The following is an 18,383-nucleotide window of genomic DNA, read 5'->3' on the forward strand; positions in this document are numbered from 1 at the left end:
GAAAAGAAATGACACGAGGGACCCTAAGAAGGTTTCAACGGTAGGTGTCATTAGCACCGCTGCTTCCTGTAGTGTGGTCACTTGAGCCTTGTAAATGCCTTATTTTTGGTTCAATACCTTCAAATGATATGGAAAAATGGATGGACGGTGTGGATAAAATTCATACATCACGGTGGGCCTCGGATCCTCCGCCTGTCCCGTGCTCCGAACAGGCGGGGGTAGTACTTAGGCTGGCCTGGTGGACAGTTTTCTCAGCTAAATGACCCCAATCTAGTGTAGCCCATAGCCAAACCGAGCCATTGACCGTACTTCACAAATCTGATGATTCTGAATATCCATCTTGTGGGCCCCATGTTAAAAAGAATAACATCGTAGGTGAGTCATACAAATTGGGCAGCCTTCAAGATGGATGGATGCATCGTTGGACCATTGTGGCCCATTCATAATTTTAAAAACATATGGCTCTGAATTATAGATGTGGGGCCATCATGGATGGACCATGCCCCTAAAAATCTTCCAAATTGGAAGATTGTAACCGTTGGGGACAAAACATACAAGTCCGCAGACTCGGACTAAATGCCTCGGGCCACCAAAGGATGTGTCAAATCCGAGGAGTTATTCGCTAGACCGAGGCAAAGGGTGAGTCGGGTCGTCCGTGTCTCGGGCATGCTTCGGGCGGACCTCTTTATCGGATCGACCGTCACAAGATGAAGCCGCACTCCGGATGTCTTGGGATAAGATTCCCGATCCCGAAGCTCACGGGATCGGATGAAGGCATGAGACGGGCACGATCCTGTTTCCGTGATCCCAGGAGAAGATTCCGTGATCCCGGGAGAAGATCTCGCGCACAATACCAGGAAGAGAATCCTCGTACGATTAAATGCCCCAGCGCTATAAAAGAAGGGGGGGCCCTCACCTTGAGAGGTACGAAAACAAATTCCTCCAAAAGACTTTTCAATACTTTAAGACCCCGAGTCCAGGCCGACTTTGGCATCGGAGGGTCCCCTGCGCAACCGGGTCTCCTTTGTCCTTTTTCTGGCGGCATACAAGGATCCGGAGGACGAACCGATAATTGCATCGTTTGGCGCCTGCGGGACGAAAAAAGCCATCCGTACCTCTATATTGAGTCCAATGGTGATGACTAGAAGGAGGAAAAGAAGATTTGAATGAGAACGCGATTACAGGGCCACCCCCCCCAGCCCACAACGCACCTAACAACCGCCGACGAGGGCGACCGGAACAAGCAACAATCGCGAGGTCGCGACGATGGGCGGTTGGACAAGGAGGTTCAAGAAATCCGTCGATATGAATACGATGAAACAGATGCTGGAACGAATCAGCAAATGCAACCACTCCCGCATCCTCAAGGGGAGCCAGAGCGGCGGCGGTTGATCCTCAACCTTCGGCGTTTTTCCGGCCGAGCCAACCCCAAGGCGGGTCAGAACCATCTCCAGCACCATCCCTGCCCCCGACCGATCTTCGGCACGAAATAGAACGAAGAAGGCGCAATCGCCCTTCCATGGAAGGCACGGGAGAGAGATGGAAAGCCGACATTCAAAATTTCAAAAAGAAGTGCGGGAAGAGATGGCAAAGAGATGGCGGACATAAAGCACGACCGGAATGTATAACCGGGTCCGAAGCGAAAGCGTCCCCCTTTGTGGACTCTGTAATGAACGGTTTCCGGAGAGGTTTCGATTACCTCAAATCACTCCTTTCACCCGCAAGACCGACCCGACCGCATATTGAGTGCTTCAGAACCTATATGGAACTCCATGATGCCTCGGATGCGGAATGTGTCGGGCCTTTTCTCTTACATTGACGATGTAGCTCGATGTGGTTCAAACAGTTGACAAAGTCCATCGGTTCATTCGTTGAGCTAAGCAACGCCTTCCTCACCAACTTCATCGGCGGAAAGAAAAAATTAAAGCCCCCTGCATCTGAATAGCGTAGTTCAGAAGCAGGAGAGCTATTGAAACATAACATAAAGCGTTATAATAACCAATCCCTTCAAGAACCGAAACATTCGGAAGAAACGGCCCTCAATGCACTCATGCAAGGAGTTAGGGATAAGCCATTCCTGGCATCTCTAGACAAAACTCCGCCCGATACTCTGGCAGAGTTTATGGCACGGTCCGATAAATATGCCAACGCTGAGGAAGCGCGAATCCTGCGTGAAACCAAAACCTCGGCCAAAGAGTCGGCCAGAAAAGAAGCCGACTCGGCCGGGGGAAGGAAACGCAAAGAGGATCAAGCACGTGACGAGCGAAGGTCAGGAAAACGGCCGGATCGAAAATTTTCGACATATACTCCCCTGAATAAGACTCGGGAAGAGGTACTGATGGAAATAAAAAATGAAGGCTTTGTCAGCTGGCCCAGTAAGCTCAGGAGTAATCCTAATCGGCGGGATAAGGATAAGTACTGCCATTATCATCGCGATCACGGGCATAACACAAGTGATTGCAAGAGATCGAAAGACTCATAAAAGACGGCCGACTCAGAGAACATATGGTCAAAGCTGGGGCATCTGAGGCGCGCCCGACCGAGAGTCAGCCTATGGAAGAAATCCGGACGATTATCGGCGGTCCACAATGTGGGGGCGACTCAAACAACGCGCGAAGGAATCACGCACGAAAACTTAGTCAGCCTCAGTCCGAGCTCATGATTATAGATCGGCCATCAAAGGAGAAGAAAAGAGAAAGATATTGCATCTCGTTCACAGAAGAAGATGCCCGAGGCATCTATCACCCCCACGATGACGCATTGATTGTGACTATCGCTAACCGAAAGGTGTTTCGTATACTAGTCGATACGGGGTCATCCGCAGACGTGTTATTTACCCAGGGGGGATCGAACGATCGATGCTACGCCCAGTTCGGACCCCGGTGATCGGTTTTTCCGGAGGAAGTCCCTAAGGAACTGCTCATTACCACTCACCGGGCAATGCTCCACATCGACGAGATGATGATTGACTTCTCGTCGATCAACCCTCGTATACAATGCGATACTCGGCCGACCTTCATTGAGTCTCCTCCGGCGTGGTATCCACATACCATCTTACAATGAAATTCACGACCGAGTCAGGAGTCGGAATTGTTAAGGGAGACCAGCAAGACGCAAGGCGATGTTACATGATAGCTGTAAAAGGAGCCGCCGACAAGATTCCGACCAACATATTAACAATCGAATCGTTGGACCCTCGGGGCGAGAATTATGAACGAGGACAGCCGGTCGAAGATCTTGTCTCAATCGCCTTAGTCGAAACAGATGGATCCAAGACGGTGCGAATTGGCTCATCTCTGCAGTCCCCTTTGAGAGAAAAGCTGATCGCCCTGCTCCGAAAGTACGCCGACGTATTCGCTTGGAATCATGAAGATATGCAAGGGATCGACTCCTCCGTGGTGACTCACCGACTTAACGCCGATCCGTCATATCGACACCGCTCGGCCCTGAACGATACGCCATCATCGAGAAAGAAGTCAACAAACTACTCCGGGCTAATTTCATAGAAGAAATACACTATCCAGAGTTGGTCGCGAATGTCGTGCTTGTGACGAAGTCCAACGTGAAATGGCTAGTCTGTATTGATTATACCGACTTTAATAAAGCCTGCCCCAAAGATAGCTTTCCGCTTCCTAGGATAGACCAGCTAGTACAGCAGGACATGAGCTCCTTAGCTTCATGGATGATTTTTCGGGATATATTGTAATTGTCATGCATCAAACAGATAAATCAAAAACTACCTTTGGCACCGACCAAGGCCTTTATTGTTACCGAGTGATGCCATTTGGTCTGAAGAATGCCGGTGCAACTTATCAAAGGTTAGTTAACAAAATCTTTGCTCGACTTATAGGCCGAACCATGGAGGTATACATCGAACATGCTTGTCAAGAGCATACATGCGGCGGATCATGTGAATGATTTGGAAGAAATGTTTCTAATCCTACGGAAGTTCCGGATGAAGTCAATCCAAGTAAATGTGCTTTTGGAGTAGGCTGGAAAATTCCTCGGTTTCTTAGTCAGAGGAATAGAGGCAAACCCCGAGAAGATAAAGGCTTGATTGATATGGAATCCCCAAAACCATTAAGGACGTCCAAAGATTGACCGGACGAGTCGCAGTAAATTCATATCCAGAGCTACGGATAAATGTCTCCCTTTCTTCAAACAATTGAAAAAAATTTGGACGGAAGAGTGTGAAGCGGCATTAAACAATTAAAATCATATCTCGGTTCGCACCTCTCTTATCAAAACCCGAACCGGAGTCATTGCTCCTCTACCTAGCCGTGTCCGAGGCGTTAGCTCGGCTTTGATACGAGAATCAGAAGGAAAGCAACTGCCGGTTTACATGTCAAGAAAGTATTACCGGCAGAAACAAGATACCCAAGCTTGGAGAAAGTTGCCTTGGCTTTAATAACTTCATCTCGGCGGCTGCGTATTTCCATGCCCACACCATCATTGTAATGACCGACCTTCCGCTTCGCCAGAAAGCTTCCGTCCGACTCACCAAATGGGCTATCGAGAGTGAGTTTGATATTCAATACCATAGGAATCAAAGGGCAAGCCGTAGCGATTTTATCGCCGAAGGAACACCTTCAACCGGTCGAAGGGGGCGCCCACCTCGACCGCTTTCCCTTGCCCTATTCCATGGAATCTGTATGTCGGTTCTTCCAACTCGAAGGCCTGTGGGGCTGGGGTTGTGCTGAAACCCCGATCACACCTATATACAGGATGCCTTACGACTTGGATTTCAAGCGGAACAATACGGCGGAATATGAAGCGTTGCTACTCGGCCTCCTCGCCGCTAGCATGGAGGTCACGCACCTAAGCTTTTGCGACTCTCGGTTGGTTGTTAACCAAGTTCCCGGTGTAACCAGACACGGAAAGACCGGCTAAGGGCTTACATGGAGAAAGCGAAAGAACTTATCCATGGATTTCAACTCTGTACAACAAAGCCGATTTGTTAGCAAAGCTCGCCTCGGCCGAAGAAGACGATATACCCATGTCCGTTCGAATACGTCGATAAACCAAGTATAGACGAGCCAATTAGCGAGGCCGTCAATACAATCGACTCGGAACCATCCTGGATTGATCCAATCCGCCAATTCCTTGACGAAGGAAAGTTGCCAGAGGATCGCACCGAGGCCCGACGAATTAGGATCCGAGCTTCCCGTTACACCATACTCAACGGGACCCTTTATAAGAAAGGATACTACGCCCCGTTGCTGCGGTGCTCAAACCCAGCGAGGCAAACTATGTGTTACGGGAAATTCATAAGAAGTCGACAAACCACTCTGGAGGGCGATCCCTCGCCTACAAGGTCCTACGACAGGGATACTACTGGCCCACTATCCAACACGACGCTCGCGAACTCGTTCAAAAATGCGACAGATGCCAACGGTTCGCGGCAATTCCGAGGCAAGCGCCCGAGGCACTGACGCCGATGACTGGTCCCTGGCCTTTCGCACAATGGGGCATCGACCTCATAGGACCGCTCCCTATGGGAAAAGGGCAGACCAAGTTTGCTGTGGTAGCAGTGGACTATTTTACGAAGTGGGCCGAGGCAGAACCATTAGCCAAAATAACCAGCCGAAGATCACCGAGTTTGTATGGAAAAACATTATCTGCCGATTCGGAGTACCCCGTACCATTGTCACAGACAATGGAAGACAATTTGATAATAGGAGCTTTCGTGAGATGTGCAAGAACCTCGGGATCAGGAATATTTATTCTTCACCTCATCATCCTCAAACCAACGGACAAGTCGAGGCGGTTAACAAGATTATCAAGCAACATCTTCGGACCAAGCTTGGTCGGGCCAAAGGAGCATGGGCCGAAGAGCTCCCGAAAATTCTTTGGGCTGACCGAACTACAACCCGAACGGCCACAGGAGAAACTCCGTTTTCACTCGCTTACGGCTCGGAAGCGGTCACTCCCGTCGAAATCGGATTACCTTCGGCTCGAATCACCTTATTCAATGCGAAGAGAATGAAGAACTCCTTGCACTCGGACTCGACCTTCTGGACGAACAAAGGGAAAGGGCGAGGCTCGACCGCACGGAGGCTCGACAACGACAAGTGACTCTGTTCTACAATACCCGAGTTAAGATTAGAATATTCCGTAGGTGAGATATGTTTCTTCGGAAAGTGTTTTACTACACTAAGGAGTTTGGGTCGGGTGCACTGGGACCCAATTGGGAAGGACCCTATATCGTCTCGGGCACCATTAGACCAGGAACATATCGGCTAGAAGACCTAAACGGACAGTCATTGCCTCATCCATGGAACGCCGAACACCTCAAGGTCTACTATCCTTAGCTTACTATTTGATGTTTAAAGACATGCTTTTTCATTCGTCCGAATACGTTTAACAAAAGCAACCGAATACATCGGAGCAAAAATATTTACATAAAAAAAAAAAAAACCAAAGTCTTCATGCGGCGGCCCCGTCCCCGGCAGTGACTTCAACAGCGGCGTCGGATTCTCGGATTCCGAGGTTCCTCCACCCTCGATTCGAAAGGTCAAGGTCAGGAAAAGACTTCTTTATATCCTTGACGCATTCCAGATATCCGTTGGAACAGGCGATCCCTCTCGTCCTCAAACTCGGCCGACTCAAGGAATGCTTGGACGGCTTGGTCCTAGCCCTCTCGGCCTCCCGAGTCTTCTCCTCGGCCCGTTGCCTCGCCGCCTCAAGCTTAGCCCGAGCTAAGTCATCCGCGCACGAAGCATGGATTGCGAACTCGCCGATTCTCCTCTTCGGCTTTGGAGAGTCGAACGCCTCGAGCGACCGCCGCCGGTCCAGGGCCCTTCGGAAGAAGCCGCCTCGCCCTCGCGTCTTGGCCTTTCCGAGCAAGAGACGCCTCGTCTGTCAGGACGCCGACCCGGATCTCGGTCTCAGACAGAAGAGCCTGCAGCCGATGAGTTGAGGATAGCTCCTTGCTGGCCTTGATTAAGCAAGGAGCGAGTTCAAAAAGCATCCGGGCAGCGTGGCTGACGGTCTGCGATGACGGGGCGTTGTAGAGTTTCACGAACTCTCTTTCACACCCATGGGCCAGGGCCCAAGGAACCATCCCCGACACCACTTGTTGCAGGATTGACGGCCCCTCCTGGTTCGTCTCTTCCCCTCGGGAGGACGCAGTCCTCGTCTCTTCCTCCCCCCTTGAGGTCGTGGCCCCGGTCTCTTCTTCCCGACTCGGCACCGTCGTCTCAACGCGTGCCGAGTCAGGTGCCGCCTGAGGATCCGAAGCAGCAATCGCCGTCTCTTCCGCCCTTTCGTCCGGGTCGGGAATCACGACGACGGAAGGGGCGGAAGAGCTCGCTGGCTCTTTCTCCTTCCGCAGCACCCTTTGCCTCTTCGGCGGCCGAGGCTCCGAAAGAAGAACTGACCGCGGAGGAGCCTTCAACTTCGTGATTGGTCTAAGGGCAGGACGAGCTCCAGTCATCTCCGGTTCGGGGACAATCCTTAGGTTGGGACGAGCTTCGGGCAGATCTGCAAAAACAAAAAAAAGGAGGGGGAGAGCAAGGCGAAGTAAGTCGGCGGAAATTTGGAAAATTCAGAAGATTCGTTCTTAATTACCTGTAACTTCCGAGTCCAGACCTGCGAGAAGGCGCTCCGGTTGTAGAAGCACCTTCCAAGACCCGTCCTGGATCCAACGACTTCAACTCTTTGATCCGAGCCGAGGCAGTGCTGCCGATCTTCTGTGCCATGTTTCTGACCCAAGTCTGACAAAAAAAAAAAAAAAAAAAATGAAAAAGGGCGAGGGAGAGAAGACCCAAGTCACTGCTCTGAAATGTCCGAGGGACACGAGCCTCGCAAGACCGGACTCGTCCGTCTCCCATCGACCACATGCCCAACCAACGCTCTTTCCAATGTTTGTTGGAAGTGGGAGGGGCAGATCCGGGAACCGCCTCCGCCTCGCCAAGCAGCGACGTAGAAGCCCGGGTAGTTCGGATTTACCCGCACTTGGTCCAGGTGGAGAAACTCGTCGACTGTGAGTGGGTCCATCTCACCACAACACCGCACATCCGAGTAAGTTCCTCCACCCATTCGAAACTATCTGGGGGCAATCCGTATGCGAGATAAAACTCCCCGGACGATGGTCTAAAAGACGCAAGCCGCACTGCATCGATACTTGGTAAATTGCGACTGCCCCAGCAGGGTGATCCGGCAGGTCATTCGGGCGAGGAAGATACGTGATGACCGACTGGGATATGATACCCGACTGGACGTCCCAAGTCCGCCTCCAAGACCGAAGGAACCGACCGCTTAAATCTTCCCCGATTCTTCCCTTCGACCCGCGCCGATTCATCGCCAGGAACGGTGGGGTTCCTCCGATTAAAATTTCATCTTCTTCCTCTTCATCTTCCTCCATGTCCCTTGGTAAGTTGGGCCTCCCCGGGCGGGTTAATAAGGATGACCCGCCACGGGAAGGAACGACGGAAGCAGGGCGCTCCGCCGGATCGTCGGTAGCAGCGGTGGCATCCACTGCTATCTCCGTTAGTAAAGAGGGCGATTCCGCAACGTTCCAAAAACGTTGCGCTTCGCCTTCGTCTCCGGAAACTCCCACCTGGGGGCTTTGAGAACTCCTATCCGCCATTATTATTATGTAATAAAGAGGAAGGAGAAACTCACCGGAGAGAAAGGAACAGTGGCGGAAAGAAGTGCCGACGAGAAAGAGAGAAGAAAGGAAGGAGATGAAAGGCTACGCAAATCCCAGAGAAAACGCAGAGCGAGAATGGCAAGAGCAGTAAAAGTTCGAAGTGCGGGACCCCTGACGTTTTATAAGGTCGCCCTACGGCGGAGACATTAATGGGGAAATGATTCGACGCCTGCATCGATTCCCCCACTCGACACGTGGAGCACGCCGACTAGCAACAATAATAGCTTTACTACGTGTCCAATCCTCATTGGCGGGACCTGCGATTTGATGGCCGACGGCGATGTCAGAAGTTGAACCGTCCCCATCAAAGGTCTCAATGAATGCGCTTAACGACTACTTCTCGTCTCGGACTAAGTTATGAACCGACTACTCGCTACTCCTCAGTGTCATATGAAAACACTCGGAGTAAGGGGGCTTACTGTGGGGGACAAAACATACAAGTCCGCAGACTCGACTAAATGCCTCGGGCCACCAAAGGATGTGTCAAATCCGAGGAGTTATTCGCTGACCGAGGCAAAGGTTGAGTCGGCCCCGACGGGTCAAAGGTCCGTTGTCTCGGGCATGCTTCGGGGGACCTCTTTATCGGACGCTCACAAGATGAAGCCGCACTCCGGATGTCTTGGGATAAGATTCCCGATCCCGAAGCTCACGGGATCGGATGAAAGCATGAGACGTACACGATCCTGTTTCCGTGATCCCAGGAGAAGATTCCGTGATCCCAGGAGAAGATCTCGCGCACAATACCAGGAAGAGAATCCTCGTACGATTAAATGCCCCAGCAGCTATAAAAGAGGGGGGGCCCTCACCTTGAGAGGTACGAAAACAAATTCCTCCAAAAGACTTTTCAATACTTTAAGACCCCGAGTCCAGGCCTGACTTTGGCATCGGAGGGTCCCCTGCGCTAGCCAGGGTCTCCTTTGTCCTTTTTCTGTGCAGGCATACAAGGATCCAGGAGGACGAACCAGAAGATTGTAACCGTTTCTTTGATCTTTGATACATTGAATGTGGATTGTTTGTGCATTTCTTCCTTCTTCGATGCATTGAATGTGGATTGTTTGTGCATTTCTTCCTTCTTTGATGCATTGAATGTGAATTGTTTGTGCATTTATGGGTAATCATGTATTTGTGCACCAGCAAAGAAAAAGGTAAGAAGAGAACAAATGAGAAGTTTTTATTTTTTTTGGAAATAGCCATCTTGTGGCCCACGCCGTATTTGTCTGATTCCATCATATCAACGGTCAAAAGGCCTGTTATGTTTTAATTTAACTTTTGATTCCTTGAGTTGTAGAAGTGGTGCCCAACATGAAAATGGCTTAGAAAAGTTAGGAAAGTAACGAGGTCGGGGACAAATTAGACACTTAACTTTGTTTGGTCGAAAGCCATGAAGTCCTGTCGGAATAGAGGTAGTATATAAGTAATAAGTTTACTATTTATAATAAGTCACGTTTTTAGAGTGTTTGAGTTGGAAGTGTAAGTCTACAACTCATCTTGTGTTTGAGTTCCTTATTTAAAGAGTTGTAATTTCATTTTTATTTTTTTAATCATCGATCAAATTATTTCAATTTTATTAGGAATTATTCCTAGTTCTATCTCTCGTAAATTCAGAAAAGCTTTATTAGGAGTCCAAAGAGCTCCGTGGATTCAGATTAGTTATCACCTGAGGAAGACGATGATCGACCTCACCACGTCCCTCCGCCAATACTTCTGTCATGCTTCGAATGTGGTTGATGCTGCTAGGTAAGTGTTTGTTGAGTCTTTGTTGTTGCCCGATTCTAATTTTTGTCCAAGCCCTGTTGTTTTATGTTCTGTAAATTTTCTTTTTGATTTGTGCTATAAGGTGCTATTACACGATAGGTGTAGCCTGATTCGTGAATAGTGCCACGTGCATAGTAGGCCCCACCCATACAATGCACATGCATAGTGGGCCACACCAATTATCCAGCACGACGAGTGACCTCGGTGTAGTGTAGGCCCGCATCCATCATCTCGCACAAACGAGCTCCATGGGCCCATATTACACTTATATCATCTGCCACTCATATTGAACCCTTCTGTAGAGTGCTGTACCTACAGTGTTCTATATTCATCCATCAACCTCTGCGCTGAATGATTAGGATTAGCTATCTTGTTAGTGGGTTTGGTGGGAAGGTGGGTCAGCCAAAATGAAATTGCATGCTTTTTGAGAAACTAATGTCCAAGACCATCCATCTCAGTTGAACTTTTAGTGCTGATCAATCTACACACAGGGCCACTAAAACGGATGGCCAAAAATCCACACGCCACATCTCAAGTATTAGGCAAGAAGGTGCCTTATTACGTTTACCTGATCAGCCGTTTTCATGTAACATAGCCCATAAATCACATTCAAAGCATAAGAAGAAAAATGAAGTTGAAGGTAGGTACTGGCAAAAGCAGCTACCATACGCGTATACATATAGGACTGACATACAGGTAGGCCAGCCTATAAGGTGGGACACACCTAATTAGGGATCACATCTGATGTAGAGCAGGTCGCGTACAGTTTCACGGCCAAAGTGGACCCAAAAAGGCCCAATCGGAGACGGAGGTGATCTGGACTATCAGAACTTAAAACGGACGTATCTCGCAATTGGAATGAGCTATCGGACATACCATATATGTTTTTGGGGGTAGGACGATCTACTTTATCCACCCAACCTTGCTACGCCGGGTTGCTCACGCCAAATTTGCGGAATACCATCAGATCGATGGTCGAATTCCTGTTTTAATTTCGTTTTTACTATTTATAATAAGTTTTAATTTGATTATTACTCTTCATCCATTGGGCTTTAGGAGTTGCGCCCAACATGAAAAGCGCTTAAAATAATTAGGAGAACAACGTGGTGAAGCCAAATCAGACATTTATTGTTTTCGGCCGAAAATGATGCGCACTAGTAGGAATCAGGACTATTTATTGTAAGTCGCAATTTCTAAGAGTTTTAGTTGTAGTTAAATTCTGAAACTTATTCCATGGCTTAGTATACCTATTTAAAGGGGTGTAAACTTGCGTATTCATTCACCAATCAATATACGAATTTCGTGAATTCGAGAAGTCTTTATAAGGAGTCCAAAGAAGCTTTGTGAATTCATAGTTACACTTGAGGAGGACGGTGATTGACCTCATCATGTTCATCCCTGCATCAACATTTATGCCGTACACTTGCCATATTTTGACTACTTAATATAATCATATCAAATACTTATGCTCCACTTGAGGTGGGGCCCAATCATAGCATAGGCGATTTCCTATATCTTCCATATTAAATGGCCATAAATATGAAGTGAAACATATTAAATCAGGCCAGAAGGAGCATGAGGAGATTTTTCCTCAACCTGAGCCTCCACAATACCTGATAGGCTGCATGAATATGTCCATTTTTTGTAATTGGTTCAGGTGAGGAGAAGTATATAATGGTCGTGAAAAAGGGTAAAATCGTCATTTCTCATGCCTTCATTTTCAGGTCAAAGCTAAATATGTACTTTTTTGACCGTATGTCAAAAACTAGGCCCTCGTTCGAAAACAGATGAGAACTTGGCCTAGGCTTTTATTTAAAATTTCATCAAAATAATGTAATGTTTATTTGCCATCCAAAATGGTTAGGTCAGGTCCTTCCAGTATTGGTCTATGTTATTTCAGAGTTCTGGAGACCGGTGATAGTCCATGTTATTTCAGTGTTGTTTTTTTATTCCTTTCTATAGTTTGTACTGGTCTTCTTTGCCAATTGTATAGTTTTAATTCAGTTTAGTTTATGATAGGTGAAGCCATACGCTTTTTATGGTGCCTGCCCAAAAATATAAAGCTTTCAGCTTATCTAACAAAGTCACGGGTGATATGTTCCCACCATTCTTACAAAAAAAAAAACCACTTTTATAATGAGAATCCTTGACTAAAAAAAGATTGCAAGGACTAAGGTTCGTATTGTGCCTTAATTAATAACCGGCAAGGCCACCAATGGAGCAGCTATCACCAATAGCTTGTACATAATCATTTTAAGTACTTGTCCTTATTTTAAAATGGTCTCCATAATTCTAAATATCACTTAATAATTTAGTAAATATTCAGTAGAGTCAAATAAAGACAGTTTATAAGCCTTTGAGTTTTCAAGCTTCTGTACTATGGGTCTATACATGATGGGACCATTAAGTGAATGTCTTTGATAAGCCAACCATGTTTCTCCCATACAAATTTGATGCAGGGAAGGATGTGATGATGCCGATCACATTCTTTCTCGATCGATAAACACTAAGGCACTCTTGAATTTACAAGAGAATTTTCTTGACTTCAAGAAAGAAACAAAAGTTTTTGAGAAATTTTATTAATCGATTAATAGATTGATTTTAAAAAAAAATGAGTTTAACATACTTAAAAATAATCCTAAATAAATCCTAAAATATAATAAAAAAGTTCTAATCAAATAAGAAAATAAATTTTGAAAAATGTGTAAATTTCCACCCTCTGTTGACCTGTTGAACATGGCTTTTGACTTGTCCACCAGATTTGTCGACCCGTTGAAACTAGCAGAAATTGTCCAGCATCCAATTTGAAAATTCTGGCGAAATTTCAACATGTTGACTGGATTTGTCCATCGGTCGAACTATGCTAAAATTTGTCGATTTCTCCTTGGGCTTCTTCTAGTACATGTGTATTAAACGTGCTTGATCCACATCCTACATTAGACGCCACCACTTGAATAAAACTCATCCTCGAGTTTGGTTCACGATATGTGTTCAACTTCATCGAGTTATTTAACGAACTTAGTTCACGATATGTATTCAACTTTAGATGCCAACATTTATTAAGCCTCTTCCTTATAATCCGCAATAGTCTTCTCTGATTTCTCCTAAATATCAGCATGAATAGTTGCTACCCGAATTGCCATATTCTTTGTCGCAATACTCGTTTCAAGTAGTTTAAGCAATGGAAACAAGTCGAGTGTCGATTTAAGAACTCAACATCAAATTGGGCATGGTCGGTAGATTGAGTCTCTGTGCTTGAGAAAGACCAATCTCTTGCATAGGGGACAATTCATAGAAAAGTTCGGCAAGTACTATCATCTTGAACTCTTGTAACATTGACTTTACATCTTTTAGAATGTTCACAAACTCCACATCTGTTTCTTTTTCTACCAATGCCACTATCACTCCCCTCTTCTCAAAGTTTTTGACGAATTCCATTCATTTACTAGATATTGTTCGTCCACGTTAGAAGTATTGAGTTGGTTCTCCATTTCCTGAAGGGTCATACGTATGCCACTGATGAATTCAGTGGCCTGTCACGACTCCGTTTTGACCAGGTCTCCTCTTGCCAACAAACAATGAGATTTCTCTACATAACCCCTCACTGATCGGCTATCTTTGCCTCTCCCAGATAAACGGTAGGACTTCTCTGTATGATTCCTTACCGATCGACTTTCCTGTCGATAATTTTGGTATTATTAGAACAATACATGATCGTAACTATTGGGGAGGAATTGCATGCATAACAACTACTTCATCCGTAGGCATGTGTGGATTGACGCTTTCATTTGTCTCGTACGTGCAAGTTCAAGCTACCCCTACCAAGCTGAAGCTCCGCCCTTAAACTTGTAGGCTACAAGTTTAACTTTCTTTTCCTTAAGAATCTTTATATAGTTGAAAGAATTGCTTAACTTCAGAAAGCCAATAGTGAAAATCCTTGATGTGGAGTTGGCCGTTGAAGATAGGAAGATTGATTTTCATTAAGAATTATTGATCTACTCGATCTACCCGATCTCTACATCGTCCGAGATATTGGAGGATCATGTCATCGATCTCCTCATCACTAAATCTTACATTCTTAGGTGTGATTCTGTGATTCACCATTGACATTATCCTGCAATCAACATGATTACGAATCCTAGCGCCTATCAGAGGCGGATCATTGACATGAACATGGAGTTTCCCTAAGGCTTCCGTCATGCAATTGATGAAATTATGCAACCCTTGCATGACTTGCCGATACTCAAAAGTCACTGCTGTTAAATGACAATTCTCTAGAGCACCATCCATGGGATTGTGTCCGATCAGTCATTAGAAGCCACTGCTCAATGGAAAAAACATTGCTCTGATATCAACTGACGCACGGAAGGATGTGATGAGGTTGATCGTTATCTTCCTCAATCGATAAACACCTTGAATTCACAAGGCACTCTTGAATACATAAGAGATTTTTCTTGAATACATGAGAGAAACAAAAGTTTTTATGAAAATTTATTGCTAGATTGATTCTAAAAATTAAGTTTAAGATCCTTAAATAATCGTAAACAAATCCTAAAATATAACCAAAAGATTCTTAATCTAGTAAGAATTTTTTTTTTGAAAAACATGTAAATTCCTGTCATCTATCAACTTGTCGTCAACCGATCGAGTCGATCGGTTGAACATATTAAAAAACGTCCAAAGACTAAAATTAAAAATTTTGTAAATTTTGACTTGTTGTCTCAATTGGTTAACTTGTCGAACAGGGCCTTCAATCCATCGACCTATCGAAACTAGCAGAAATTGTCCAACAACTAATCTGAAATTTTTGTTGAAATTTCGACTAGTTGAATAGATCTGTCGATCGGTGGAAATACGCTGAATTTTGTTGATTTCTCCTTGAACTTCTTCTGATTCATGTGTATTAGTGGTTGATCCACGTCCTACATCAAAATTGGTGGCAAAACAGGGAAGTATACAATGGGGTGATCTGGTGCAAACGATCTCTCTGTCCTTGCGACCAACATTACATGTGTGGATGAGATCCAAGCGTTCGTTTAATAGTTCTAGTAATGAATGGACCGATGACTTTTAAAAAAAAAAAAAAGAAAAAAAAAAAAGAACTGTTTACACAACTGTAGCCCTTTTAAGTGGTGGCGCATCAATGGAAAAGGTTGACTTAGATGGATAGAATAGGCTGATCAAGACAATTCTTTTCCAGTGGCCAATCACTCGTGGACATCCAAGACAGGAATAACTGAACATGCCAACATCTCATGTGGTTGGGATCCCACATATTCATATGGTGGATGTTCTTTAAACCAAAAGTCCAACCTATGATCGGTTGCACTTGTTTTGTAGGCCACAAACGTAAGGAAACAAGGGTGCTACTCACCTGACGAGTGGGTCAGACTGATACGTTAGGATGGGACATGCACTCAGGAGAGCGTCTAATTTTATGAGTGGACAAAACTGATACTTCAGGACGGTACTCAAAGTGATTAGTGGACCCCCACCATTAGTTTGCGATGGGCCCACTGGGTGTTTGTATGCAATCCAATCCATTCATCTTATATGCCACACTATGATGAAAGAATATACTAAGGGAATTTAGAGGTTTTCAGGTATTAGATTGTGCATCTTTCAATTGGATTATAAATTAGATCTAATTAAGATCTTAGATTTTATTTTTGGATTTTGTACAGCTAACAGAAGATTAGGCAATTTCTAATTACGTCCATGTATTTTCTCTATAAGAGGATTTCTCTTAATGTAAATATACAGAAAATTTACCCTTAACACAGGTTACAAAAAATTTACCCTCATCGCATGTATTAATTTTTCCTGGGGTGGCCCACATGAGTGTTGAACCAGCCTGATTTTTTGGATCGAGGTTAAACAAGGGGTGGTCTACCTAATGGACAGTGTGGATTTCATTCATATTACGTTTTTTTTTTCACCTTTAGCAATTACTATGGCCAATATCTAACAACGTGGCAGAGGGCCTGACCTCTTGCGGGTATATTTTTAAATGTCTGAAATTTAAGTGTAATAACATTACAGTCGAAAGTGACAGGTTATATCTAGTAACACAAATGATGCTACGTGGAAATAAGATCTTAATAAGAGATAAATGATGAATCACTTTAGCTACTCTAGCTGTATAGAATTTGATCGGAATTTGAAAAGTCATTGAAAGTCTAAAAGAATTAAGTTCAATTGATTACTGTCATAAGCACATGACAAGGTTGACAACTTATCTTGGTGCCTCATAGCCAATAATGAGTAATAACTGAAATATTGTCATGGCTAGTAACGAATTCGACCAATACACCGTAGCACCGTCGTGAAGTAATGTAACAACGATGATCTAGTAATGTAATACTTCACTTGCATATAGGGAACATAAACAGATTTTCTTAGTGCACAACACATGTTTGAGCGGAAGAAAGGATAACAATGATATACATGTGGTGTCCTGTGAAGGAATTACACCTTTGTAATGAACTTAGGATTTATGCATAACCAATGGTCAATCCATATCAAACTACTAATATATTTGATATTGCATAATATGCCTCAACTATTCACGTACCTAGAAAATTATTTTCAATTCAGCAAACATGAGAAGTGATTACAAAGATTTCTCTTTAACTATTAAAATTTTTCTAAATAAAGAGCAGATTGAAGAGCTTCGGGCCTTTACCAATTCTACTCAAGACAACTCTATAGTGGAATGCTACTTATTCTAGTTTAGTTCTTAGCCTAGTATAAATTAACTCTTATTGTAATCTAGTCCATCACGTTGTTACGATGGACTGACTTTAGCTTAGGAGTTTTGTAATCCAGTCTATCTACGTTGGACTAACCTTAGCTTAGATTATAGTGTAATTTCTTTTGTTTGCGCCTAAGTTGTTGGACCATGATATACCCTACTTTTAGGACATCACCATCTCATATTGTGTTGATTGATTGATAATTACTACCATGGTAGGAACGAGTCCTTTTGACTAAAAGGTGAGAAAAAAAAAAAAAAAAATCTTATCAGAAGGATGAACCCCTTTGCAAATTACTTAATCTTTATTACAGGTGGCTTAATAGATTGTCGAACGGTTAAGTTCTTGGTATCTATGTCTATCTTCACACTTGAGGTAAAAAAATGTTTGGTTCGAAACAAGCCGTATCAAGCTTTGGCATGACCAGCACTGCATGCATGTACCAATGATCAAATTTCGAGCCAAACAGAAGGTGGTCTTGAATTTGGTGAACACTTGAGGCTCCTCCCCCTTGGGCTATTGGTGTTGGTGGATAATTGTAAAAGAGTAGCTTCGCTTGGAAAACATCAAGCTGAATTATGTGTCGCCGGAGGCCAAAGCGGGGGTGGATGGCCTTGCCCAATAGGAAGTACAAGTATTAGTAATTCTATTTTTCTTTCTAAGACGGATCTTCCCTGTTCCATTAAAGGCTTCATCATGCTCCACAGATCGCGCCTAGGGTCGATTACGCTCGGTTAATGCACGTTGGATACAGCCAAGTTCCTGAAATCCTCTGCCCACCTTTGGCTTTTTGGTGGCTTTGATTTTTGTCTTTTTGTTCTTTTGGCAGATTCTTTTGCTTCGCTATTGAGATGCTGCTTTGCTGCAGGCAGCCAGTCGTTGTCCTGGTCTCTGCATTCATCACCTGGCTTTTCGGATTCCCACTCATCTCTCATGGCTTCCCTCTCAGCCTGCTCCGCATTCAAACCATGGCTCGATTTTCTGCTACTGCTATGATTGGTTTTTCCCATGCCTGTCGGCGCTCGTGTAGTGACTCTGTTTTCTGTCGATATCATGATGCAAGATGTGGAGCTTTTTGCGCTGGTCCTGTGGTGGCGCCGTTTGAAAGGAAGCTTTATTTCATTTCAGAGGTTCTATTTATTTCACACAGCTGTTCGGGTTTTGTGGTTCGTTCTCAGGCAGAATCCTTATTGGATGGGCAGCTGGTTTGGGTGGCGTAG

At 45.0% G+C, this 18,383-nt stretch overlaps 1 protein-coding gene across 1 annotated transcript; it reads left to right on the plus strand.

Annotated features, from left to right (window-relative positions):
- Positions 1 to 10,210: 10,210 nt before the first annotated feature.
- Positions 10,211 to 18,383, plus strand: LOC131249512 (uncharacterized). The gene is made up of 2 exons (XM_058250321.1): positions 10,211 to 10,390; positions 17,993 to 18,383. Exons 1-2 carry the CDS (start codon positions 10,323 to 10,325, stop codon positions 18,381 to 18,383), a joined length of 459 nt encoding a protein of 152 aa, XP_058106304.1. The 5' UTR covers positions 10,211 to 10,322.

This window comes from Magnolia sinica, chromosome 6 (genome assembly GCF_029962835.1).
Source record: "Magnolia sinica isolate HGM2019 chromosome 6, MsV1, whole genome shotgun sequence".
Classification (NCBI taxonomy): Eukaryota; Viridiplantae; Streptophyta; class Magnoliopsida; order Magnoliales; family Magnoliaceae; genus Magnolia; species Magnolia sinica.

Bases quoted from the DNA above. Each gene is read 5' to 3' on its own strand.
- LOC131249512 (XM_058250321.1), top strand. From the start codon at position 10,323: ATGATCGACCTCACCACGTCCCTCCGCCAATACTTCTGTCATGCTTCG. The intron at 10,391-17,992 runs GTAAGTGTTTGT...TTCTTTTGGCAG, and splicing joins AATGTGGTTGATGCTGCTAG to ATTCTTTTGCTTCGCTATTG.